We start from the raw sequence: 22,449 nt of genomic DNA on the forward strand, positions 1-22,449 counted from the left end.
TATGCAAATCCTCGGCAGCGAGCTTGGTGCAGAGATAAGGGGATGTTGGAGTCAGCTGGCTGGCTGCTAATTCACTCACTGAAAATGGAATGAGCAGCAGAGCTGTGAGTGCATCACCGGCCCCTCACGGCGCTGCTGGGGAGGCTGAACAAACAAAAACCTTTGAGATGCTCAGCCCAGAGCCACGTGCCTGGGGAGCTCTGGGTGCAGCCCCTCAGCTTGGCCAGATGCAGTGGGGGCTCTGGGGGCTCTGGGGGTGGAATCTGCCCCTCACCCCTCCCTGGTTCCAGCACAGCAGGGCTGGGGGCTGAGTGGGGAGCAGCAGCAGTGCTGCCCTGGGTGCTTCGTGCTGCACCCTGGGGCTGCACAGGAGCTTCTCTGAGGGGCACAAAGGAGGAGGAGGGGCAGCTCCTGGGCTGCTCCCCCACCATCCCAGTGCTGCCATCAGGAGCCAGTGCCCATCTCCCCAGCCACCCGTTTGCAGTGGGAGCCCAGCCTTGCAGCTCCCGCGGGAGTTAATTGCTGTTAATGTGAGCAGGGCTGGGGGCTCCCGGGATGAAAGGCCCGTGTGTGAGTCTGGGGAGGGGCAGGGTTTGTGCAATGTGTTTGTGGTCAGGGAGGAGCTGGTGCAGCAGCCTCAGACCCGGCTGAGCTGCAGTGCTGGGAGCAGCTGGGCATGTGTCAGGGGAACGGGGGACACTTGCTCACCGTGCCCAGCACAGGCTCCTCAGCCTGTCTGCTTATTTCCTGGCATCTCTCAAGATGCTCCAGGCCCAGGGGAGACCAAAATCCCCCAGCCCAAAGCCCCGCAGAGCAGTTGAAGAGCAGAGGCACCCAGGAAATGGAGAGGACTCTCACTGTGCTGGGAGAGGGACCCGCTGCCAGGGAGTGTTTTTGGAAGGCTTTGTCTCACTTCCTGTCAAATCAATATTTATTCACAAATCTATTTGTTTGCTTTTGTCATTGAAAACTCTTGTGGGCTGTTTTTTGTGTGTGTGTGCTGTTTTGTTCCCCTGTGTATTTTTGGCTGCACAGTGCTGGCGAGAGGGGCAGCCACAGCCTTTCCTGGCTCCAGCCCTTCCAGCTGCTTCTCCCAGCCCTGAGCCTGTTTGTGGGACCTGCCTGGCAGCTCTGCTGTGCCTGGCACGGCTCCTCCTGCTGCCCTGGGGCTGGGGTGAGCAGGGACAGCGAGGGTTGGTCCATTACTGAGTCCTGGCTCCCGTGGCACAGGGCTGTGGGGGAGACCAGCTGCCCCAAATCTCAGGATCACCGAGTGCTTTGGCTTGGCAGGGCCTTCCAGCCCGTCCCACTCCATCCCCTGCCTGGAGGGACACCCTGCCCTGTCCCAGGCCTGGGCACAGCCACAGCCTTGGTCCTGCTCGAGTTTCACCCTGCCCTGCACCTTCCCCTCCATTTCTTCTCCATGTTATGAGTGAAACAAGTGATGGCTGGAGCTTCTCCCTCCCTCAGCTGCTGCCTCTCCTCTCCTCCTCCATCCCCTGACTCACTCCTGATGCCTGAGCCCATTCTCTGCTGCTTTCCCCTCCCTGCCCGTGCTCTCTGCTGCTGGGGGTTCATTTCTGCTGCCCTGGTGCTCAGCCTGCACAGGGATGGAGACTCTGTCCCCCCCCAGGGCTCCTGGCCCAGCCCTTTGCCTGCCCACAGCTGCAGGGTGGGATGCAGACAGAGCTGCAGGTGGAATAAAACACACATTGCTGGAGCCAGCTGAGGACCTGCTGTGCTCCAGGGTGTGGGGAGAGCTCTGCTCCCTCCTGGCTCTGTCTGCTGAGCCCCATAGCTGGGATTTTATTTATCTGCCCCCAGCCAAATCACGCAAAGCTAAATTGAGCTGTGGCAGGCGAAAGTGTGAAGCGTATTATTAGGAACAGGGAGCTCTTGTTCCACAGCTGCTGCTGCTGCTGCCGTTGGTAATTAATGTTTGAGGAATTGCAGATCTTCATTAGGAGAACAATTAGATTAACGAGAGAACTCGAGCCGAGGCTGTAGTGGGAAAGGGCTGGGGGGAGGCTTTAAAAACAAAACAAAATCCCTGCCTGGCAGGCTGCCCCTGCTCCAGAGATGTGCTGGTGCTCTGGGAGGCTCTGGGAGGAGGCTGGTCCCTGGCAGGCACTGGTGGGCTTGTGCTGGGGAGGGAGGGAGGGAGCGTGGGGGCTTCTCCACGGGCAGGAAAGAAGCAATCCACGATTGCCATAAATATTTCAGGCAGCCCAGCACCCAGAGCTCGGCCCCAGCACAGCGTTATTAGCAGGGAGAGCTCAGGGCTCTGGAGGTCCTGGGCTTGCATCGTTAAAAGCTTTAATTGGTGTCCTTGCTGCTGGAATCACTGACCCCTTCCTGGCCACAGGTATCACCTGCAGGGCCTGGGCTTAATTCAGGCCAATGAACAGGCCTGGTGCTGGGGGATTTAAGAGGCTTGTTAACAATATCCTTTCAGCAAGAGTTGTTTGGGGTTCCCCCCACCCCCTGAACCTGCAGCAGCTTTGCCCTCACGGCAGCGAGGTGCTCACAGCTGGTGATGGGCAGGATGCAGCAGGAATGCACTCAGGATAAATGAACCGTTCAGAGGTTGTAAAATCACAGAAAGTAATGACACAAGGGGGGTTGGAAGGTCAATTAGTGGCCCTGGCTGGCCCAGGGCAGCACTATGCTTTGGGAGTCACTGCAGGCAGATGCTTGCCTGGCCTTCCCAAAAAGCTGCAGAGGGGCTGCTGCCCCCCCTGCTGCTCCCTGGGCCCCAGGGCTGGCTCAGCCCCAGCAGTGTCCCCCTGGGAGCTGCTCCAAGCTCCCTCTGTGCCACACTGTGCCCAGCTCATGGTGACAGGGACAGCTGAGGTCTTGCCCTTCATGGGACAGCACATTTCTCCCTTGGGTAATTGATGGGGACACAAAAGTTGTGTTTGCTGGCCACTCCAGATGGTGCAGTGACAATAAAGCCATTTTCTGCAATATGGTGGCTCCTGCATGTCCAAAGGAGAGATTTGCTGCTGGAGCTGTTCCTGTTTGGCTCGGTGCCCTGAGGATGGAGAGTCACTGAGCCTGGCCCTGGGAGCTCCTGCAGCCCTGATGAGCCAGAGGGGAGGAATCTGCTGCTGGAAATGGAGCACACACAGCACAGCTCCCTCTCCCTGGCCAGGCACAGCCCTGTGGATGCTCCTCACCTGCCCAGGAAATATTATTGCATGTTTAATTCATGGCACTGCAAAAACATCGCCATGGACACTCAGCCTGCTCAGAAACATCTCCCTGCCTGATCCTTGTGCTGATGGACTGCTGCACAGACTCTGAGGTGATCTCAGCAGCTTGTCAGAAAAAGCCCTTATGCTGGTTTAAAGTGAAATGGAAAGCGACGTGCCGAGCAGGTGGAGGCTTTGAGTGCTGGGTAATGGGAGCTTCTCCCAGCCTCCCTTCCTCCAGCCTGCTCCAGCAGGGATGTGATCATCTCCAAATGCTTATGAATGTTTTAAGCCACCTCTGGTGTGCCTGGCTGCTGTGTCCCGGTGGAAGCAGGGCTGGGTGCAGCAGCCCTGCAGTGGGGCAGGAAGGGAGAGTGGCAGAGTCAAACCAGCTGGGTGAGAGCAGGCTGTGAGGCAGGAGCTGTGAGCATGGTGCTACTCCCAGCTTCTCCTGGTTAGCAGCCTCTTGGTTTTGTGTTTTGTGTGGAAGATGGAAATGCAGAGCCCTGGCTGGCTGGGCTGGGAGCCCCTGGCCTGGGATTGCTGTACTTGGGGGATTTGTGGGGATTTCTGGAGGCACCCACTGCAGCTGGGGCTCTGTGCAGGGATGTGACAGAGCCAGAGGCTTCCCCAGAGCTCAGCCCAGAATCAAAGCAGAGGGAAGGCAAGCACAGAGCTGGCTGTGGCTCCCTGGCCCTGCTGCTGACCCGGGGCAGTGCAGCCTCAGCCTCTCTGGTGTCCTGGTGTGCAGGGCTCCAGCAGCCCAGGCACTGACCCAGCACCTCCCAGCTCAGCTCTCCAGCTCAGATATCACCACAGCAAATGATGGATGGGGCTTTTCTTTCTCTCCTCCTTTCCTAATCTCCCCTGGCTGGTGGGCCTGAGACACAAGATTCCTGCCAGAGCAAGGGAAGGGATTTGCTCATCTTCTGTCTTGCAAGCTCAAACCCAAATCCTCTTTGTGGAGTTTAACCCCCTGTGCTGGCTGGCAGGGCTGGAGCTCCTGGCACATGGGAGGGAGGGAATGCTGGAGGAGAAGGGAGGGGGAGCCCAGAGGGGGGCCCAGGGGTGACATCCCAGTGCTCAGGGGTGGCATCCCAGTGCCCAGGGGTGACATCCCAGTGCTCAGGGGTGACATCCCAGTGCCCAGGGACGCTCTGAGTGGGGCTGGGTGCAGCACTGCTGGGCTGGGCTGGACAGAAGCAGCAGGGGCACTGCTGGGACAGTGGCAGCCACTGTGCTCCTGAGCAGGGAACACGTTTCCTAATGAGCTTGATTGGCTTTCCTTGCTGGTCACTAATCAGCAAGATGCAGCCGTGGTGCAGGAGCAGGGACAGGGAAAGATGAGGCTCCTGATCCTTCTTAGAGCAGCTCAGCATCCCCTCCCCGCCCTGCAGGATTTGCTGGGGGGTTCTGGGCTGGGCTCACCCCCAGCTGCTCAGTGCCCCCTCCCCGAGCACAGCTCTGGCCCTGCATGGGCTGAGAGGAGAGCAAACAGCTCATCAGCCACAGCAGTTCTCATTTACCATCGAATTTCAATGAGGAGAAATTTCACGTGTTTGTTTCACTTTTATTTGCTGTTGTTATTTTCAGTGATGAGCAGAGGGCTCTGCCCAGGTGCTCAGGATGTGCAGGCAAGAGTGGCCAGGAGGTCTAAGGCTCTAAAAAGGAATTCTTTTTTTTTTTTTGTTTCCCGAGGCTCTTGGCTTGGCTGTGTGTGGTCTAGGGGTGTTCCTTGGACACAGATGGGGCTGATCTGAACCTGGGTTTGAGCTCAGAAAATGGCTTTTGCTTAGCTTGGACTCCAGACAGGAGCAAGGCTGTTGCACTCTTGTTGGTGCTGCTTGGTTGGGCTCTGAGTTGAGTTTTTGTCTTTTTTGTCTCGTTTCCCTCTGCTGAGTGCAGTGTCTCCTGGCCCAGGAGCCAGCTCGGGGTGCAGGTGCTTTGGGAGGGGGTGCTGGTGGTCTTAGCCCTGCTCTCTGTTAAAATCCCCTGTTTCAGTGGTGCTGGTGGTCTCAGCCCTGCTCTCTGTCACAGGATGGTGCTGGTGGCCCTGCTGAGCAGGGCTGCTGCAGGACGTGGTTATTTACCCAGCACAGAGCTGGGATGCAGTCTGTGCCCCGAGGAGCTGCCAGCCTGCCAGCAGCTGAGCTGGGGCTAATGATGAATGACTTCCTAAATAAATAAATAAAGCTCAGAGGCAGGGAAGGAGAAACGTGAAGCGTTTCCCTGAGCCACAAGGCAATTGCACTGATGGTGTGTGATGGGCTCGGCCGCGGTTTGCTGGAAGTGCTGGAGGATGGGGAGGGTGTGTGGAGCGAGGGCAGGGGGTGGGAGCGTGGTCCAGGGTCAGATCCCTCCCCTGTGTGTCCTGGGGAGAGCCCAGGTCACATCCCTGCCCGTGCTGCTCCTGGAGGTGCTCCTGGGCTTGCTGGCTGTGCTGGTGCTGCCCTCAGCGTGGGGGCGTTTTGGGGTCCCCCGGGGCACGGAGGGTGCGGCCAGGCCAGGGCAGCTGTGCTTCCTCCTCCTCCTCCTCCTCCTCCTCCTCCCCCGCGCCCTGTCCGGGCTGCACCTGCGGGACGCTCCTGTCACAGCTGTCCCTGCGGCCAGGGACGGAGGAAACCAATCCATCAATTCCTCCTGGTGGGAGCCCGGCCCGGAGCGCTCCCGTCCCTTTGTCCCTTTGTCCCTTTGTCCCTTTGTCCCTTTGTCCCTTTGTCCCTTCGTGCTGCAGTGCCCGCGGATTAACCCTCGCTGTGCCATCGCCCCCGGGCACGGAGCAGCATCTCCTGCAGCAGCCGCAGCTCTGCCCCAAAATGCCCCTGAGCCTGCTGCCTGGGGACTGTGCTGGGCACTTCACACAGCACCAGAAATGCCAGGAAAAAAAGAGAGAGAGAGCGAGAGAGAGGCTGTGTCTGTGTGTGTGTGAGCAAACACAGCGAGCTGTCTTGGTGTGCAGTTTCCTCTGGTTCCCCACGTTGTAAAAAGGGATAATTCTGTCATATTAAAGCACTTGGAGATCTGGGGATGAAAAGCAGCGAATAGGACCGAGACAGTCCTGATCAAAGCTCTTTTTTTCCCTCCATCTGTGTTTGTTTCCCCATGGAAGATAATACTCTGCCTCTTTCTTGTAAATATTTTTTTAAGATCTAAGTAACTCTGTGATAGATAAACAGCCACGCTTCACTCTGAAGGATCTCTGCTGCCTGCTCCAGTTGTGTTTGCCAAACCCTTGGCCTGCCTTTAGGAGTGGCCTGGGGAGCTGCAGTCCAGCCCAGAGCAGAAATGTGTCCAGCAGCCTTGGGGTGGGAGGCACTGACTGGGAAATGCTCCATCCCCTCCTGTTTTTGGGCAGCATCAGGCACCTTTGAGATCTGCAGAGCTGGTGGAGCTTGGCTGCCCCATCCCTGGGGCTGGATGGAGCCCTGGGTGCCTGGCCCAGGGAGTGGCAGGGGGTGAAGGAGGAGATCCCCGAGGTCCTTCCCAGCCCAAAGCATGCTGCAATCTGTAATTCTGTAACTCTGTAATTCTGTAACTCATGGCCTGGGCTGCTTCTGGCAGGCTCCAGAGCTCAGCATCTCCCCGTCCCCCTGCCCCAGCCCTGCCCAGCCTGGCTTTGCAGCAAGCTGGAACTGTGGGGTGCTGAATTCAAATCTCATCTCTGCCCTCCCCAGGGGAGGTGACAAATGAGCTGGTGGTTGTGCTAAAAGCTTTTTTCTCTCTCTTTAAAGAGGTTGCTGGGAGGAAATGAAGTGACCCAGTGACCTGTGTTAATACCAGCACAAACTGAGCCAGGCAGAGCCCTGGGTGCAGCCCTGTGCCTGCAAGGTGTTTGCTTCCCTTGATGGCTCTGAGAGGAGCAATTCTCCCACTGCAGCTGCCGAAAATGAAGATATTTAATCATCTCCTAGATCCGAGTGGAACTTTTTGCAGACGATTTCTTTAAAATTGCCCTTCTCCTTTTCACAGGCAGGTGAAACAGAAAAGAAGCCCAAGTGAGCTTTTTGCTTGTGATTTTTTTCCAAGTTGTCATATTGTAATGAACCTGAAATGAATGCATGGTTCCTCCCTCCTGGACTTTTTTCAAATGCAGAGCAAATGTTTCAATTACCAGCTCCATGGGGGCTAAGAACCAGTAACATATGGCAAAATGAGAGAGGCTGTGGACTCCCCATCCCTGGGAGCAATCAGGGCCGTGCTGGATGGGGCTCTGGTCTGGGGGAAGGATCCCTGTCCCTGACAGCTTGGAACAACATGATCCTGAATGTCCCTTGAACCCGAAGCTTTCTGTGTTTCTGTGAGAATCCTGGCACAGTTCTGGCCCATCCCAGGCTCTGTCCCTGTGCACACTCTGGCTTTTAGCAGCATTTCCCTCTCCAAGCAGAGAGGACCAAGCAGCCAAGCCCCTCCTGCTCATCCCCCAATCCCCAAAGTGGCTTAAGGGAGTTTAGGTGTCCAGCACCCTCTGAAATGGGAGTTGCTGGGGGGAAAATCTTCAAAAGCATCTTAGCAGCTTAGGGTAAGTCTCTTTGACTCCCAGGCTCTTAAGCTCTTAAGAAATGTGGGTGCTGGAGAGATTTCACCCCCTGTGCCTCGCTGCCCGGGGTCCCTGGCCTGGCCCTGGCTGCAGGAGCTGCTGCTTGCAAACCCTCTCAGTTTTATTATTTTGAGTAATGCTCTCCAAGACCCCGTGCTCGGTGCTTACAGGCTGCACACATGGCCTTGCTTAGAGCTGGAGATTAGGCAGCACACAAGAACGAATGTCTTACAGGAGCTCTTTTACTGTAAGAATTAATCTTATTCCTGAAATGTGACCGTATCTAGCACAAATCTGACCCCGCTGGGGGCCATGGCTTCACTTAATTGCATTCTTTAGCAAGGATTGAGGTCTATTAGGTGGTTTGCTTGTGTTGCAGGGGCTCCTGTGCCAGGGAATTTAGTGAGGTTTGCAGGTCTGTGCACAGCACAGGACAAGTGCCATTGTGTTGCTTGGCTGGGTGCTCAGGGGTGAGCACAGACAGGGAGCAGTCCCTGGGGAGGGCAGGGATGGTGACAGAGCCTTTGGGATTCCATCAGAGCCATTGCCTGGGTTTCAGCCTGGTGTGGGGCTCCAGCAGAAGCTGTGCAGGGCATGAGGCTGTTCCCCCTGCCAGTCCCAGCAGGGCACAGAGCAAACCCTGCCCAGCACAGCCGGGGGGGCTGTCCCCAAAGCCCGAGTGGGGCACAGCCCTGCAGAGCTGCTGTGATGATGAGCTGCAGGATTGGAGCTGACATGCCCTGTGCCTGTGCCAGCCCCTCCTGCCTCCGTCAGGGGCTGGGGACGAGCATTAGCACTGGAGCAGAAGTGTCACCCTCTGGCATCTCCTCCTCCCATCTTGCTGGATCCCTTCACCAGACCTTCTCCATCATGATGAGCCATGAAAAGCTCCTCTCTCTGGAGGAGGCAGAACATTTCCCTGACATTTGGTTCTCTGCCTTCAGCTCCATCCTGGGGGGCTCTGGGGACTCCAGGGAGCTGTGCAGGATCTTTGGTGTTTGGGGAGATGGTTGGTGGCATTTTTGGCACTGGCAGGGGTGGATGTATTGCTCTGATAAAGAAAAATGAGAGTTCCTGAAATGGTGGCTGAGCCAGCGTGGTTTGTTGGATTTTATTTAATCCAGGCACCTGAAATAGTGGGGTGGATTCTTGCTGTCTCCAGCAGCAGCCTTGCTGGTGGGAACAGGGACTGAAGGAGGAGGGAGGGAGAGCCAGGAGCTGCAGCACAGCTCCATTTGCTGTGCTGGCACCGGTGCCACAGCCCCAGTTTAATTAACAGTTCCTATCACAGCCATTCACGACACTCTGCTCGCCCCCGACAGCAACAAAAGAAACCCCAGCACATCCTCTGTGCCCTGGAACCCTGTGATCCTGCACTGGGGCTGGCTGCAGCCTCTCTGTGCTTCTCTAAGTGTGTCTAGAGCAAACATTTGAAGAGATTCCCAGCGACAAGATTCAGATTTTTCTCTTTTTTGTTTCAGTTTTGTGCTGGTTTCTCGTGAGCCAGCGCTGAACACGGTGGATCTGGGCTAGCACAGAGCACACAGCAGAGGCTTTTTAATCCTCAAAGTGCAAGCCCAAAGCTTCTCTCTGAAAAGTTGTTCTTTGGGGCTGAGTACATATGGGGACTTCTTGTTTATCCTGGCTTTTCTTTTAATTCTGCACAGTTCAGCCTTGGAGAGTTAATGGGACAGAAAAAGATTAAAATGCCCCTTCACAGTGCCTGTCCCCACGGCCTCCCACCCCGATGTGTGTCAGAAGCTTAAACAGCCTCACTATCCCCTTAGTCCTTTCAAAGCCTTTGATCATTGCACAATATCTCCTACCTGGCTCTCCTCCAAAGGTGATAAACCCTGGGTTTGATTTCTAATTGGAGTAAGGAAGGGAAGGGATCTGCCAGCTCTGGGCGTCCTTGGGCTCTGGCCCATTATCCCCGAGCTGTGCCTGGACCCTGCTGCCCACCCTTGCAGCAGCCTGTGCCTGCAGCTCCCCCTCACTGCAGCCCTGCTGGGGCCAACCCCTGTGCCTGGGAGGGTTTGGCAGCCTTGGCTCAGGGCTGGGCTGAGAGCTGGGCTGCCCTGGAGCCACTGCAGCTCGCACAGAGTGCAGGGATCAGAGTGGAGCTGTGAGCAGGGAGCTCCCTTGGGGCCAGGAGCTGCCCCCATGGAAATCATGAGCTGGATCTCCCTGCCACAGCCCTGCTGCTGCTGCTGCTGCTGCTGCTCCTTCTGCTGTGCCAGGGCAGGGCTGGGCAGGGGGAACCCCCTCCCAGCTCCGGGCAGGGGGAACCCCCTCCCAGCTCTGTGCAGGAGGAACCCCCTCCCAGCTCTGTGCAGGGGAACCCCCTCCCAGCTCTGTGCAGGAGGAACCCCCTCCCAGCTCTGTGCAGGAGGAACCCCCTCCCAGCTCCGTGCAGGAGGAACCCCCTCCCAGCTCTGTGCAGGGGAACCCCCTCCCAGCTCTGTGCAGGAGGAACCCCCTCCCAGCTCTGTGCAGGGGAACCCCCTCCCAGCTCTGTGCAGGAGAAACCCCCTCCCAGCTCTGTGCAGGCTGCCTTGGCTCAGTCCAACAGGATCAGCTGTGGCAGCCCCTGCTCCAGGAGCTCCCATCCAGTTTTGTGCAGCTCAGTAACTCAGGTCCTCTGGGTGGTGTGAGTGGGGAAATGGAGCACCATCATGGAGCTGGGCTTAACCCGTGGAGCTGGGCTTAACCCGTGGAATGGGACTTAACACATGGACTTGGCTTCTGTCTGTGGAGCTTGGCTTAAACCATGGATTTGGGCTCTGCCATGGATTTGGGCTGTGCCCACGGATTGGGGCTCTGCCATGGATTTGGGCTGTGCCCATGGATTTGGGCTCTGCCATGGGTTTGGGCTGACCCCATGGTTGGGGCTCTCCCCAGTGATGATCTTTGACTCTCCCCATGGATTGGGGCTGCCCCGGGCACTGGGTGGGTGCCCAGTGTCACCCTTGGTCTGTGCTGGGGCTGTGGCCAGGCCCTGCCCCTCAGAGTGTCCCTTTGTGCCCCACAGGTGCTGACCAGGCTGGGGAGTCGCCGCCGCTGCCGCTGAGCCGGAGCCCCCGGCCGGGGCCGAGGCCTTTGCAGAGGATGAGGATCCTTCCCAGCCCTGGAATGTCCTGGCTGCTCTCGCTGCTCAGCCTGCTCTCCGTGCTGCTGGTGGACTGCCTTGCTGAAAGTAAGTGCTGCTGTGCCCCTGCTCCTGTCTCACTCTTGTCCCAGCTCCCCCAACTCCCCCAGCGCCTCCCCTTGCTCCCACCCGCAGGGAGGGACACAGGGCAGCTGGCTCTCACAGCCTGCTCTGGGTTTTGGGCTGTCCCCAAGGCTGCCAAGGGGCTGGAGGGAGGGGAGGGAGCTCCCCACCTTCTCCCAGCCCCCTCTGTCCCAGCTCTCCCCTATGGCTGTGTCCTGCTCCTGCCTTCCAGGGTGTCACACGTGTTCCTTCCTGGGGCTGGGTTCCAAACAGCATTTCAAGAAAGAGTATTATGTTTCTCCTTCCCCTGAGTGAACCAGCTCCAGTTCAACACAGTTTTTTATCTTTGCTGCCTTTCAATTCCTGCTTTAAAAAATGAAAAGAGGAAGGAAAAAAAAAAGTGAAAATCTTCAGTGACTCGAATGTAATGTTCCTTCGACATGAGGGCTGATCGCTTGGGATCAGTGGGGAGCAGACTTTTCCAGGCTGATTAAATTATGAGGTTTTTGCCTCCCCAGCAAAGCTGCTTGAAGCTGGTGAGAGGGCTGTGTGGTCAGTGCAGCCCCTGACAGCTCTGCCTGTAATCGTTCCTTATCAGGGTTTATTGTGATGAGGAGTCTGCAGGGATTGAACAGATCCACAACCTTTTGTTGCTGAAGATGTTTTTGGAACGATGCTTCCTGTCCTCCCTGCAGCAGGCAAGTGGGGCTGTGCTTGCCCTTGCCTCTCTCCTGAGTTTTGATGGGTTCATGCTTAATCCCTCTTTGCAGAGACAAACACTCGTGCACAAAGATAATGTTTTCTTTTATTATTTTTTGTTTTGTAAGCCTGGCAAGTGAGCTGGGCTCTGGGAGATTCATGCTGGGGTGAAGTGTTGGCTCTGGGTCAGTCTGCACCTCAGATGGACACTGGTGTCCAGACAGACAGACAGACAGACACAGAGCTTTGGTCTGAGCTGTCTGAGCAGCAGCAGGGCAGGGGCTGCCAGGAGCCTTTGCCCAAGGGTTTATCCAGCTCCTACTCTGGTGTTGGAGCCAATGCTCTGCAGGTCTTGTGAGCACCCAGAGCTGGTGGGGACTGCTCTGCGGGCTCAGGGTGGCTCTGCTGGCTTGTGAAAGTGGGTCCTGGCCACCTCCATTCTCTTTGTGCAGTGGGTCAGGAGTGGGGAGTCAGTGGGGATCTGAGTCAGGGTCTTGTTCTTGCAGCTGGTTTCCTGTGACAACACAGGTAAAATCAGTTCACAAAGGAGCTGCAGCTCTGCAGGTGTGGAGGGAGGGTTCAGGGGCAGCTCTGCAGCCTCTCTGTGTAAGCAGAGCCCTGACCCATCCCCAGTGACACCTGTGGAACTGGGACCATTTGAATGCTGAGTGTGCAGCCTGTGCTCAGTGCTGGCTGTGGGCACAGCAGAGTCTCCAGATCTGTGTGGCCTCAGTTTTCTGCTTTTCATTTTTCTGGGAAGGAATGAACATCTGTCTGTCCCTCATCTTTGGGGAGAGGTTTGCTCATGATTCCATGGAGCCTTTTGTGGAAATGTGTCCTCAGGGGGGCTGTGCTGGTCAGACAGTGCAGCAGAGCTGTGCCCTGAGCCCTGCTGAAATCTGTCCCTCTCTGCAGACTCCTTGCTGCTTGCAGCCAAGTTTCCCTCTCCTGTGGTTCTGCAGTGTCCTTGGATCCTGGGCTGGGAGGGTTTGTGCAGTTTCCCTCTGGCTGCTCACAGATGCCCATGCAGGATCTTTGCAGGTTTCTGGGCCAGGCTGCTCTCACCTGCCTGCAGTGCAGATGTTGGGCCAGCTGTTGTGTCTCCTGTTGGCAGCAGCTCCCTGCCCTGTGCCCTTGGGGCTGCTCCCTGGAACTGCTGTCTGAGCTGCCTGGGGCTGTTCTGGCTGCCTGGGGAGGCTGAGTGGGCACTGAGCTGAGGGTTCTGCCTTTGCAGGGGCTCCTGGCAGGGCCGTGGTGGTCCCCAGCCAGCCCTGTGTGCCACAGCCGTGAGGGGCTGGCCCTGCTCTGACACTGCCACTGCCACCAGCTGGCCCTGGCCCTGCCACATCCCTCTAATCCCTTGGCCAGCTTCCACCTGCCTGTGCTGGCCAGGGGCTGACCCCATTTCCTGCCCTAATTCACCCCAGGCCTGCAGCCCCTGGGAGCACTGGGCTGGAGGCGGGGAGCCCTGGGGCTCTGCTTTTGGGGTTCTGCATTTGGGATTGCCCTGGGCTTCTGCATTTGGGATTTCCATGGGCTTCTGCATTTGGGGGAGCCCTGGGGTTCTGCATTTGGGGTTCTGCCTTTGGGATTTCCCTGGGGTTCTGCATTTGGGAGGGTTCTGTATTTGGGGGAGCCCTGAGATTCTGCCTTTGGGGGAGCTCTGGGGTTCTGCCTTTGGGATTGCCCTGGGGTTCTGCATTTGGGGGAGCTCTGGGGTTCTGCCTTTGGGATTGCCCTGGGGTTCTGCATTTGGGGGAGCTCTGGGGTTCTGCCTTTGGGATTGCCCTGGGGTTCTGCTTTTGGGATTTCCATGGGATTCTGCCTTTGGGAGGGCTCTGCAGGGAGCAGCCCCAGTGCAGCAGAGCTGGGCTGAGCTGGGCCCTGCTCCTCTCCCAGCACAGCTCTGGGGGAGCTGTGGCCTCTGCAATCAAAGGACCATTAAAATACTTCCCTTGTTTCCGAGGCTAATTGATCTCAGTCAGTGATTTAAATCTTTCTGTGGCAGGAGCATTCTATTTAAAGGAAACTGCCATTTAAATTAAAAACCCAAAGCACCACACTACTTTCTGCCTGCTGTTCCTCCCTGAGAATCTGAGGAGAACAATAATTGAAAGGTGTGACACAGACATGTTCTTTCTCTTTTTCTTTGGTTGCATATGGACATGTTCTTTGTTTCTTCCATATGGTCAAAGGCAGCCATGGAACTGGAAATTGCAAATTCCATGACGATTTTCAGTGGTGTCATTAAATTGAATGTATTATCCTTTTCTAAGGATTCTGCTGTTTGTGAGTAGCAGGAGTTGGCATTGCAGGAAGTTGGGGGAGCTCCCCAGGAGCTACACAGCCAAATGTGCCCTTGGAGCTGAGAGGAAACCAGGCAGCAGAGACAGACAGAGTCCAGGGAGAGGAACAGTTCCCAAATTGCTGATGGAGCTGGGCACAACACCAAGCCTTGCTGCTTCCTGATCACACACCAGCCTGAGCCATGAGCCTTCTGTGGGGAGCACCCCAAACCTCTCACTGTGACCCTAAAGCACCCCAAACCTGTCACTGTGTGATCCTAAAGCACCCCAAACCTCTCACTGTGATCCTAAAGCACCCCAAACCTGTCACTGTGTGATCCTAAAGCACCCCAAACCTCTCACTGTGATCCTAAAGCACCCCAAACCTCTCACTGTGTGACCCTAAAGCACCCCAAACCTGTCACTGTGTGACCCTAAAGCACCCCAAACCTCTCACTGTGACCCTAAAGCACCCCAAACCTGTCACTGTGTGACCCTAAAGCACCCCAAACCTCTCACTGTGATCCTAAAGCACCCCAAACCTCTCACTGTGTGATCCTAAAGCACCCCAAACCTCTCACTGTGTGATCCTAAAGCACCCCAAACCTCTCACTGTGTGATCCTAAAGCACCCCAAACCTCTCATTGTGCACAGACCCAGCCTCTTGGGCAGGAGCTGTTCCTGTCCCTGCCCCTGCCCTGCTGCTTTGGGCAGTGCTCAGGTCCCCCTCAGGCCCCCTGCCCTCCCCTGCCCCCAGGCAGCCCCAGCCCTGCTCCAAGGGCTCCTCAGCTGCCCATAAATGCCATTTACTGCATGGAAATGTGGCTGTTTCTCTGACTGGAATCAGCATGCTCGCTGTTTTCAAGTGGATTTTTCTCATTGATTAAACCTTTGTGTTTTACAATAGCACTTTGCTAATTGGCACTTTGCATACACAGAAGGCTGGTGCGTGGCTCTCTCCACCCCAGCAAAGATTTAAGGGCAGGGAACATTACTTATTGCTTACAATTCCTTCCTTCTATAAATCACGGTGTAGAACCCTTACTAGCACACTCTGAAGTATTACCATAAATAATTAAATCTAAATTGCAATTGACAAAATAAAAGAATAAAGCCCCTTTTATGATGCATTACCCTGGCTTCCTTCCCTTTTAATTGCCCGTGCTCCATCATTAATTTGCAGAGCACAGTAACTCAGGGGAGGGGGGCTGGTGACATCCCTGGGGCCAGCAGAGCCACAGCCAGGCTTGCAGCACGTGGGATCCTGGAGATGGCAGGAACCTGGGCTGGGATGGGAGAGCAGCTCCTCCAGGTCTGTTCAGGCTGTGCTGGGAGCTGCTGCCTTGTTTGAGCTCCTGAGATCCAGTCCCAGCCCTCAGGTGTACCTGTTCCTCTCCTGAAGGGTCCCTGCCGTGCTCTCAGCCCCAGCTTGCAGCTCTGCAGGGCCAGGCTTTGAGCTGCTGCTGGCCCAGACAGTGAGAGGTCTGTCTGTCAGGTGAGAGGTCTGTCTGTCAGGTGAGAGGGGAATGAACATCGAGCAGAGTCCATCTCAGTCTTGATGGACACCTCAGGTGGATGTAGTGGGAAGGAAATGTCTCCATGGTGGGGGAAAGCTGCTCCAGCTGGGAGTGTTTGAGGTGGGAGCTGCCCAGGAGAGGGAACAATCCTGAACAGGCAGAGATCCCTGAATCCTGAACAGGCAGAGATCAGTGAATCCTGCACAAGCAGAGGTCACTGCTTCCCTGCCCAGACCAGCTGCTGCTCCTGTTCTGTGCACCAGTTGCCTCTGTAGCCAGGGGACACCTCCCTGTCCTTGCTGCTGCTCTGCCCTTTCCTTTGCTGCTTTCCCCGTCTGCCAGCTGAGATCTTGCTGAGGCTTCTGGGCTGGTTGTTGTCTCACTCAAGGACACTGAATTAAGCTTCTATGTCACCTTGTTTAAGTGCCTGATTAAATTAAACCTTGCCTGACTGCATCAAGTGATGTATCTCTTTTCTTTTTGTCTTTCTTTTCTTTTTCTTTCTTAAGATAACTCAAATTGGAAAGTTTGTGTCTTCCATAGAACCCAGAAGGAAATAAATCATGTGCTGAAAGAGCATCCTGGGGGCAGGGGGGGCTGTCACTTCCCAGTCTCAGCTGTGCCCTACACTGTGGATTCTCCTTCAATTATCTCTCTGAGGAGCCCTGGGGACAGCAGCAGCCACGGAGTTTGGGTCCCAGCCATGGGTGTCTCCTGGTGAAGGATCTTTTCCCTGCCAGAGGCTCTTTCTGCTCAGCTTCATTAGATGGTTAAGTTAGGGGAAAAGAGCATCTGTTTGTTGTGTAAACAAGTGGCTTGTGTGAAAATGTCACCTGCAGAGGATTGGGATGGAGGAAATGTCTGTCTCCTACCTGGATGCCAAATCTGGGGCTGTTCCTCTGTGTCAGGCTTTGCCAAGGAGCCAAGACTTCTCCCTTTCTGACTTTGCACTTGCACAGTTCTTGCCCCTGCTGCCAGGCAGGACAGGGTCACTCGGGGTCTCTCCCAGCCCGGGTCACACCAGGCTTGCTCTGTCTGCCAGGGTCTGTGCTCCTGGTCATTTCCACAGCAGCTCAGTACAAATCTCGTGGGCCACTGAAGGGAATCTTGAGGGATCCCTGCTGCCTGTGGCCTGGCAAGCCCAGCATTATTCTTAGAAGGCAGGAGTGGTTTTCAAGGACGGCCGAGCAGAGGAATGTGGCTCCTGCGTGCGTGGGATGGAATCTGGGCCCCAGCTGCCCTCTGAGGCACCAGCTCCCAAGAACAGTTTTATTTACTCTGTGCCACTCTTCCCCTCCAGTCAAGGATGTTCTCTTGCAACATAATTGGTCCCAGTTCCCACCTTAGAAAGCTGTGATGTTCCATGCACCGCAGCTGCCTTTCATTTTTGGGGGATTGTTAAAGTTCATGAAAATAATCACGTTTTACACCATCTGCTGTGTGCAAGGAGGCAGCCAGGGCTGCAGGCCAGGGCTCAGGAGCACCTCACTCTGTGCCTGCACCTTCCAGCCCTCCCTCTGCTTGCCTGGATTTGCTGCTTGCAGCAGGGGCTTCTCCTGTGGGGCTGTTGTCTCAGCAGTTCTGGTTTAGTTACCCCAGCCTGGTTTGGTTATCCCAGCCTGGTTTGGTTAGCAGTTCTGGTTTGATGAGTAGCCTTGGTTTGGTTAGCAGTTCTGGTTTGGTTAACCCACCCTGGTTTGGTTAGCCCAGCCTGGATTGGTTAGCAGTTCTGGTTTGATGAGTAGCCCTGGTTTGGTGAGCACTCCTGGTTTGGTTAACAGCCCTGGTTTGGTTAGCAGCCCTGGTTTGGTTAGCAGCCCTGGTTTGGTGAGCACTCCTGGTTTGGTTAACAGCCCTGGTTTGGTTAGCAGCCCTGGTTTGGTTAGCAGCCCTGGTTTGGTTAACAGCCCTGGTTTAGTTAGCAGTCCTGGTTTGGTTAGCAGCCCTGGTTTGGTTAACAGCCCTGGTTTGGTGAGCACTCCTGGTTTGGTTAACAGCCCTGGTTTGGTTAGCAGCCCTGGTTTGGTTAGCAGCCCTGGTTTAGTGAGCACTCCTGGTTTGGTTAGCAGCCCTGGTCTGGTGAGCACTCCTGGTTTGGTTAACAGCCCTGGTTTGGTGAGCACTCCTGGTTTGGTTAACAGCCCTGGTTTGGTTAGCAGCCCTGGTTTGGTTAACAGCCCTGGTTTGGTTAGCACTCCTGGTTTGGTTAACAGCCCTGGTCTGGTTACCCCAGCCCAGCTCTCCCCCTGCCAGCCCCAGGACAGCCAGAGCTGAGGATGTGGCAGCGCTCACAGCTCACCCAGACCTGAGGAGAGCCAGGAGAGAGCAGTATAAATAAATGTATTTTGGATGTCTGCAGCTTTGACTTTGAAGGGGGATAGTGGGATGAATGATTTAGAGCATTGACAGGAGGGACTCTGGCTGCCCTGTTTCACAGCAGCCTGAGCCTGTCCTGTCCTGTGCTTGCAGACATGAAAGGTTCAGTGGAGCCGGCGCCGCGCGTTTCATCTGCAATGCACCCAGTCATTGCTGCTTCCTTTGGAGCCGAGAGGAAAAGCAAAGCTTTAAAGAAGGAAAAAATAAATAGAAGGAGCTGCAACTGGTTTAGCATTCTACAAAGTTTCTCCGAGTCCTCCAAATCTTTAATTGACTCAGGAGCATAAAATTGAGAAGGGGAGAGAGTGAGAGAGCGTGCGAGTGGCGCGAGTGATTTGAATAATTTATTGTCCTTTGAAGTTGCTAGAGAAATTTCAGCTGCCTTGGGGAGTAATTTCTCCCCATTCTGAAAGGGTTTCTCCTTATTTTAAACTCATTCAGAGGATGATAGTTTTGCATTTTCTGCATAATTAATGAGCATAGCTCCCCCCACTCTCACACAAGCTCTAAAGAGTGGTGGGGTGATGAAACTTGGTGGTTTTCTTAATTAATAAAGTCAAATTAATTTGACTGTGTCCTCATCCTCCCTCACCTCCATTGGAATCCATGGATTTATTCATAAATTGGTCTGAGCATGCTGCTCGGAGTGCCAACACTTACAGATCTTTAGCCTGGACTTTGATTTGTTTGGATGAATTTCTGAAAAGGTGGTGTAAGGTTTTTTCCATTCAGGTCTTACAGATCACCTTGGGACTGGTTCCAGTGATGTCCCAGGCAGCCAGGAGGATCCTCCAGCTGCATTTTCCTTTGTCTGTCTTTTTGGGGAGGACCTGCTTGGTTTTGAGGGGGTTTGTGCAGTTTTTGCTGTATGAGTGGTGTGATACACCCCTTTTCTTCTGAGATCTGCTACTTGTGATTCCTTCCAGCAGCTGCCACTTGAGGGAATGACAGGGAGAGGGATGCAGGGCAGCATCCTGGTACAAAGGCATTCCTTGGCAGTGTCAGACATGAACAGCTATCCCTCTCCAGAAAAGCTCACCTTCCTCAATTACTGCCTTTGACAGACAAATTTAAGGCGTGGCTGCTGCTTTTCCATGTTTCCATTTCTCTCTCATTCACATCCTGTATCATTTTCTGGCTCACTGAGTCTCTAGTTGTCCCAAAGCTGAATTCATCTCATTCCCACTGCTGTCAGTTCTCAGCACTGTTGCTGAAGTCTCCTTTTTTTGATTCTTTTGTGTTGATGTTCCCACTACAAATCTGAATGATGAGCAGTGTGGTTCAGAGACAGAAATTGCAATGACTCGTGTGGTAAGAGTCGAAGTTCATCTGTGCTGCAGGTTATGCTCATCCATTAGTCATGCCTTTATTAGGTCTTGGTTTCTGGTTTTTGAGATCTCCTGTCTTGAGCTCCCTCCACATCCCAGCTTCAATAAGCAGTGCAGGCTCATAATATCATCATAATTTACTGTTTACACCCAGGTGTTTCAAGCTTGTCTATCCAGAATCTCCTTTAGTTCCACGGAAAGCGTGGGCTGGAGTGTCTCACCAGAAGTCAGATAGCAATGGTGTAAAGATCTTTTTAAAACACTCCCAATTCTGGGCTCTAGGAATTGCACCTTGCCCTGCTCCTGTAGACCAAGAGCCTCCTCCTCTTGCCTGAAGGAGAGAAGCAGTAAGTGGAAGTAATCCAGCTTTTATTTACAGAGTAAGAGAGCAGAGCTTTATCAGACATCTCTTATGTGCCTGGTGTGTCTTTCATCCCCAGAAGTGTCAGAGCCTGGCTGGGGTCCTGCTGAGCTGCTGGGCAGGGCAGGATCTCCTCCCTGTGTGTGCAGAGCTCTGTGTCCCTGAGCAGGTTTGGAGCTGCTCTCCCTGATCCCACCCTGGATCCAGCCCCAGGACCCTAAGCTTGCAGCAGTTGGTTTTCCCCTGCTGCTGACTGTGCTGTCACTTTGCAGAGGCTCAGGACCATGCCTGGGCTGGATTCAGTTGGCATTGCCCCTGGCAGCTGGGTCTGGGCTCGTTAAGCTTCTGCTTCTTGCAGGCTCGTCCCGCAGGAAATGATTTTCCGTGTTCTGGTATCCCCTGTGGACTCTGCCTCTTCAGTGACTCAAACAGAGCAGTGGAAGTTGAGCAAAGAGCCAAATCCTTTTTAGCTGTGTCTTTTCTAGGTGGGTGGTGAATCAGGCTGCTCCAGGATGCCAATATCGATGACATGGCTGGAGGAGAAGCTGTCTGAGCGATATGGCAAGGGCAGGAAGAGCTCCTGCCTCCAGCTGCTGCTTGCAAACAACCTGGGATTGCTGTCAGTGATGGACAAGGGGCCCTTATTAAGCTGCCTGGACAGCTCCTTGGGTCTCTGCCCCTGCTCTGGGTTGTTATGCCCTGTTATGGGACGTGTGGACAGATCTGGGATGAGATGCTGCTGCAGCTGCTGGGAGTGCCCCGGGGTCCTGCTGGCTGATCCTGGGCTGCCATCCTCCATTGCAGCACTGCTCATCTTCACACAAGCAGAAACCTCCTCCTGTAGGGCCAGAAGGTGAAGGAGGATCCTGGCCAGAGGTCCACCTGCATTCCCACCAAGTCACTGCTTGGCCCTGGGGTTGGAGGGTACCAGGAGAGGGTGGAAGCTGAGAGCAGCAGTTGGCCCTGCCCTGCTGCCCACCAGGATGGGTGAGGGAGGGGAGGTGGGGAGACTGAGCCTTTGTGGAATGGCCCCAGGGCCCTGTCCCATCCCAGGGAGCAGTTTCCATCCTGTGAGTGTCACTACACGTGCCCTGTCCCTAAATCCCAGCATAAATCACAGCTGGGAGAATGCTCTGCTGGGCTGTGCCAAGTGCCAGCACTGGAGCTGGGACTCATCCTTCCTGCCAGGGACAGAGGTGGATCCTTTCCATGCACAGGGATGTGCAGGGGGAGCCTGGGGGGTCCTGTGGGAAGGGGATGACTTCATCCCAGCTGCTGCTCCCATGTGATAAGGAGCAGCCCCATCCCTGAAAAGCAGCAGTTCAAACAGACCAGAAGGAAGGATTATGCTTCCCCTCCAGCAGGCAGGATAATGAGGTTCCTCTCACCTTGGATGTGGAGCTAGGAACAGATTTCTGGTCGCCTGAGTGTCCTCCTGCCTCAGTGCTGCAGGCTCGTGCCTCCCTTCCAAAGGCCTGGTCCCAGTGCCCTGCACAGAGCTCAAAGGATGTGCCAGATCCCCAAATGACCAAAGCACAGCCTTGAGTGACAACTGCTGCCTCATCCTGGCCAAGGGGAGAGGGGCAGCTGGCACAGGGGCTGTTGGACATCCAGTGCACTGAAGGTGCATTCCAAGAGTTCTTCATCTTCCTCGCCATTTTCTGTGTGTTAACCCCTGTGCTGGTGCCATCCTTCCTGCTGGTGACCCTGCAGGTGCCATGCCCCATGCCCACAGGGAAACAGGCTGCATCCTGTGCTAGCCCAGCTTCTCTGAGTCAGGTAAGGCTTTGGTGGCTCAGCAGCAGGGGAGTAGCCAGGTGGAAGTGTTTCACTCCTAAAAAAACATCCTTGATCTTTTTTTACCCTGCTCTGCCCAACCTTGCCAGTCCCATCTCCCTGAAGGGAGCCAAGAGCTGCTGACAGTTGGAGGAAGTCTCCATCTGAAGCCTATAATTATCCTGTCTGCCTTCCCAGAAAAGGCCAGTTGGGGAGCAGGCTGCTCCTGTTCCCCAGCCCAGCCCTGCCTCCTCCTGCCTCCCCAATTACTGCTTAATGGACTTTTTATGATGATAAGACGACTGGGTTGGGGAGAAGTTATTGACAGGGAAATGGAATATAATTCACTCCCTGTTTGTTTGTTCTGTCAGAAAACTCTCATTTTAATTTTATTTGTGAGACACTGAGAAACAGCCCTCAGAAAGAAAAAGTGCAAAATCTGTCAGTAAAACCCTGGATTTCAGGGCACCCAGAGTCTCTGCAGGACCTCTCCAAGAGGTGTCCTCAATCTTGTGGAGTGTCTCCATAGAGACTCCTCCCCAGTCCTTCTCCCAGTTTGCAGCTTTCTCACTTGTCCTGAAGAAAAATGTGAATTCTGGAGCTCTCCTGCTTGCCTCCAGCCCTGCCTCAGCTCCCCCCTCCCCAGCACGGCCCCGTTCCAAACAGCGCATCCCCGCTCCCCACTCTCCATCTGTCTCAAATTTGGCTGCTCTCTCCTGTTTTCATCTGCTCTGTGCTTTATCTCCTCCATCCAATCTTCACTTCCTCACTCTGGCTTTGAACACCTCCCTCCTCTCCAGTTTGCTCCAGTTTGCTCTCTTGCACAGAGTCGTGGAATATCCTGCCTTGGAAGGGATATTCAAGGATCATCAAAGTCCAGTCCTGGCACACGTCAGCACCAAGAATCCCACTGATGTCTCATTCCCACTGACTCTCCCATCCTTCCTACCTTCTGCTCCCCATTTTATCTCCCTGTCCCCTGGGGTGACAGAGCTGCTCCTCTGTCTGTCCCTGTCCCTCTGGCTCTCCCATCCCCATGCTGCAGTTCAGGGCACAGATTTCCATGTACAGGCAGAGCTCAGCAGCCCCTATGTGTAAATCTGCTCCCTAGAGCAGCAGACAGACCTGGGGGCATGGCTGGAGCCCAGCCCTGCATTCCTGGACA

At 55.0% G+C, this 22,449-nt stretch overlaps 1 protein-coding gene across 1 annotated transcript in view; it reads left to right on the plus strand.

The window, feature by feature from the left end:
- The window catches only part of PTPRS (protein tyrosine phosphatase receptor type S), a 149,422-nt gene that overhangs the window by 38,980 nt on the left and 87,993 nt on the right, over positions 1 to 22,449 (plus strand). Inside the window, exon 2 of the mRNA XM_079328149.1 lies at positions 10,763 to 10,927. Coding sequence (XP_079184275.1) covers positions 10,840 to 10,927 — 88 coding nt within the window. The 5' untranslated portion in view covers positions 10,763 to 10,839. The remainder of the gene's footprint in view (positions 1 to 10,762; positions 10,928 to 22,449) is intronic.

Source organism: Erithacus rubecula (assembly GCF_903797595.1).
Source record: "Erithacus rubecula genome assembly, chromosome: 28".
NCBI classification, from domain to species: Eukaryota; Metazoa; Chordata; class Aves; order Passeriformes; family Muscicapidae; genus Erithacus; species Erithacus rubecula.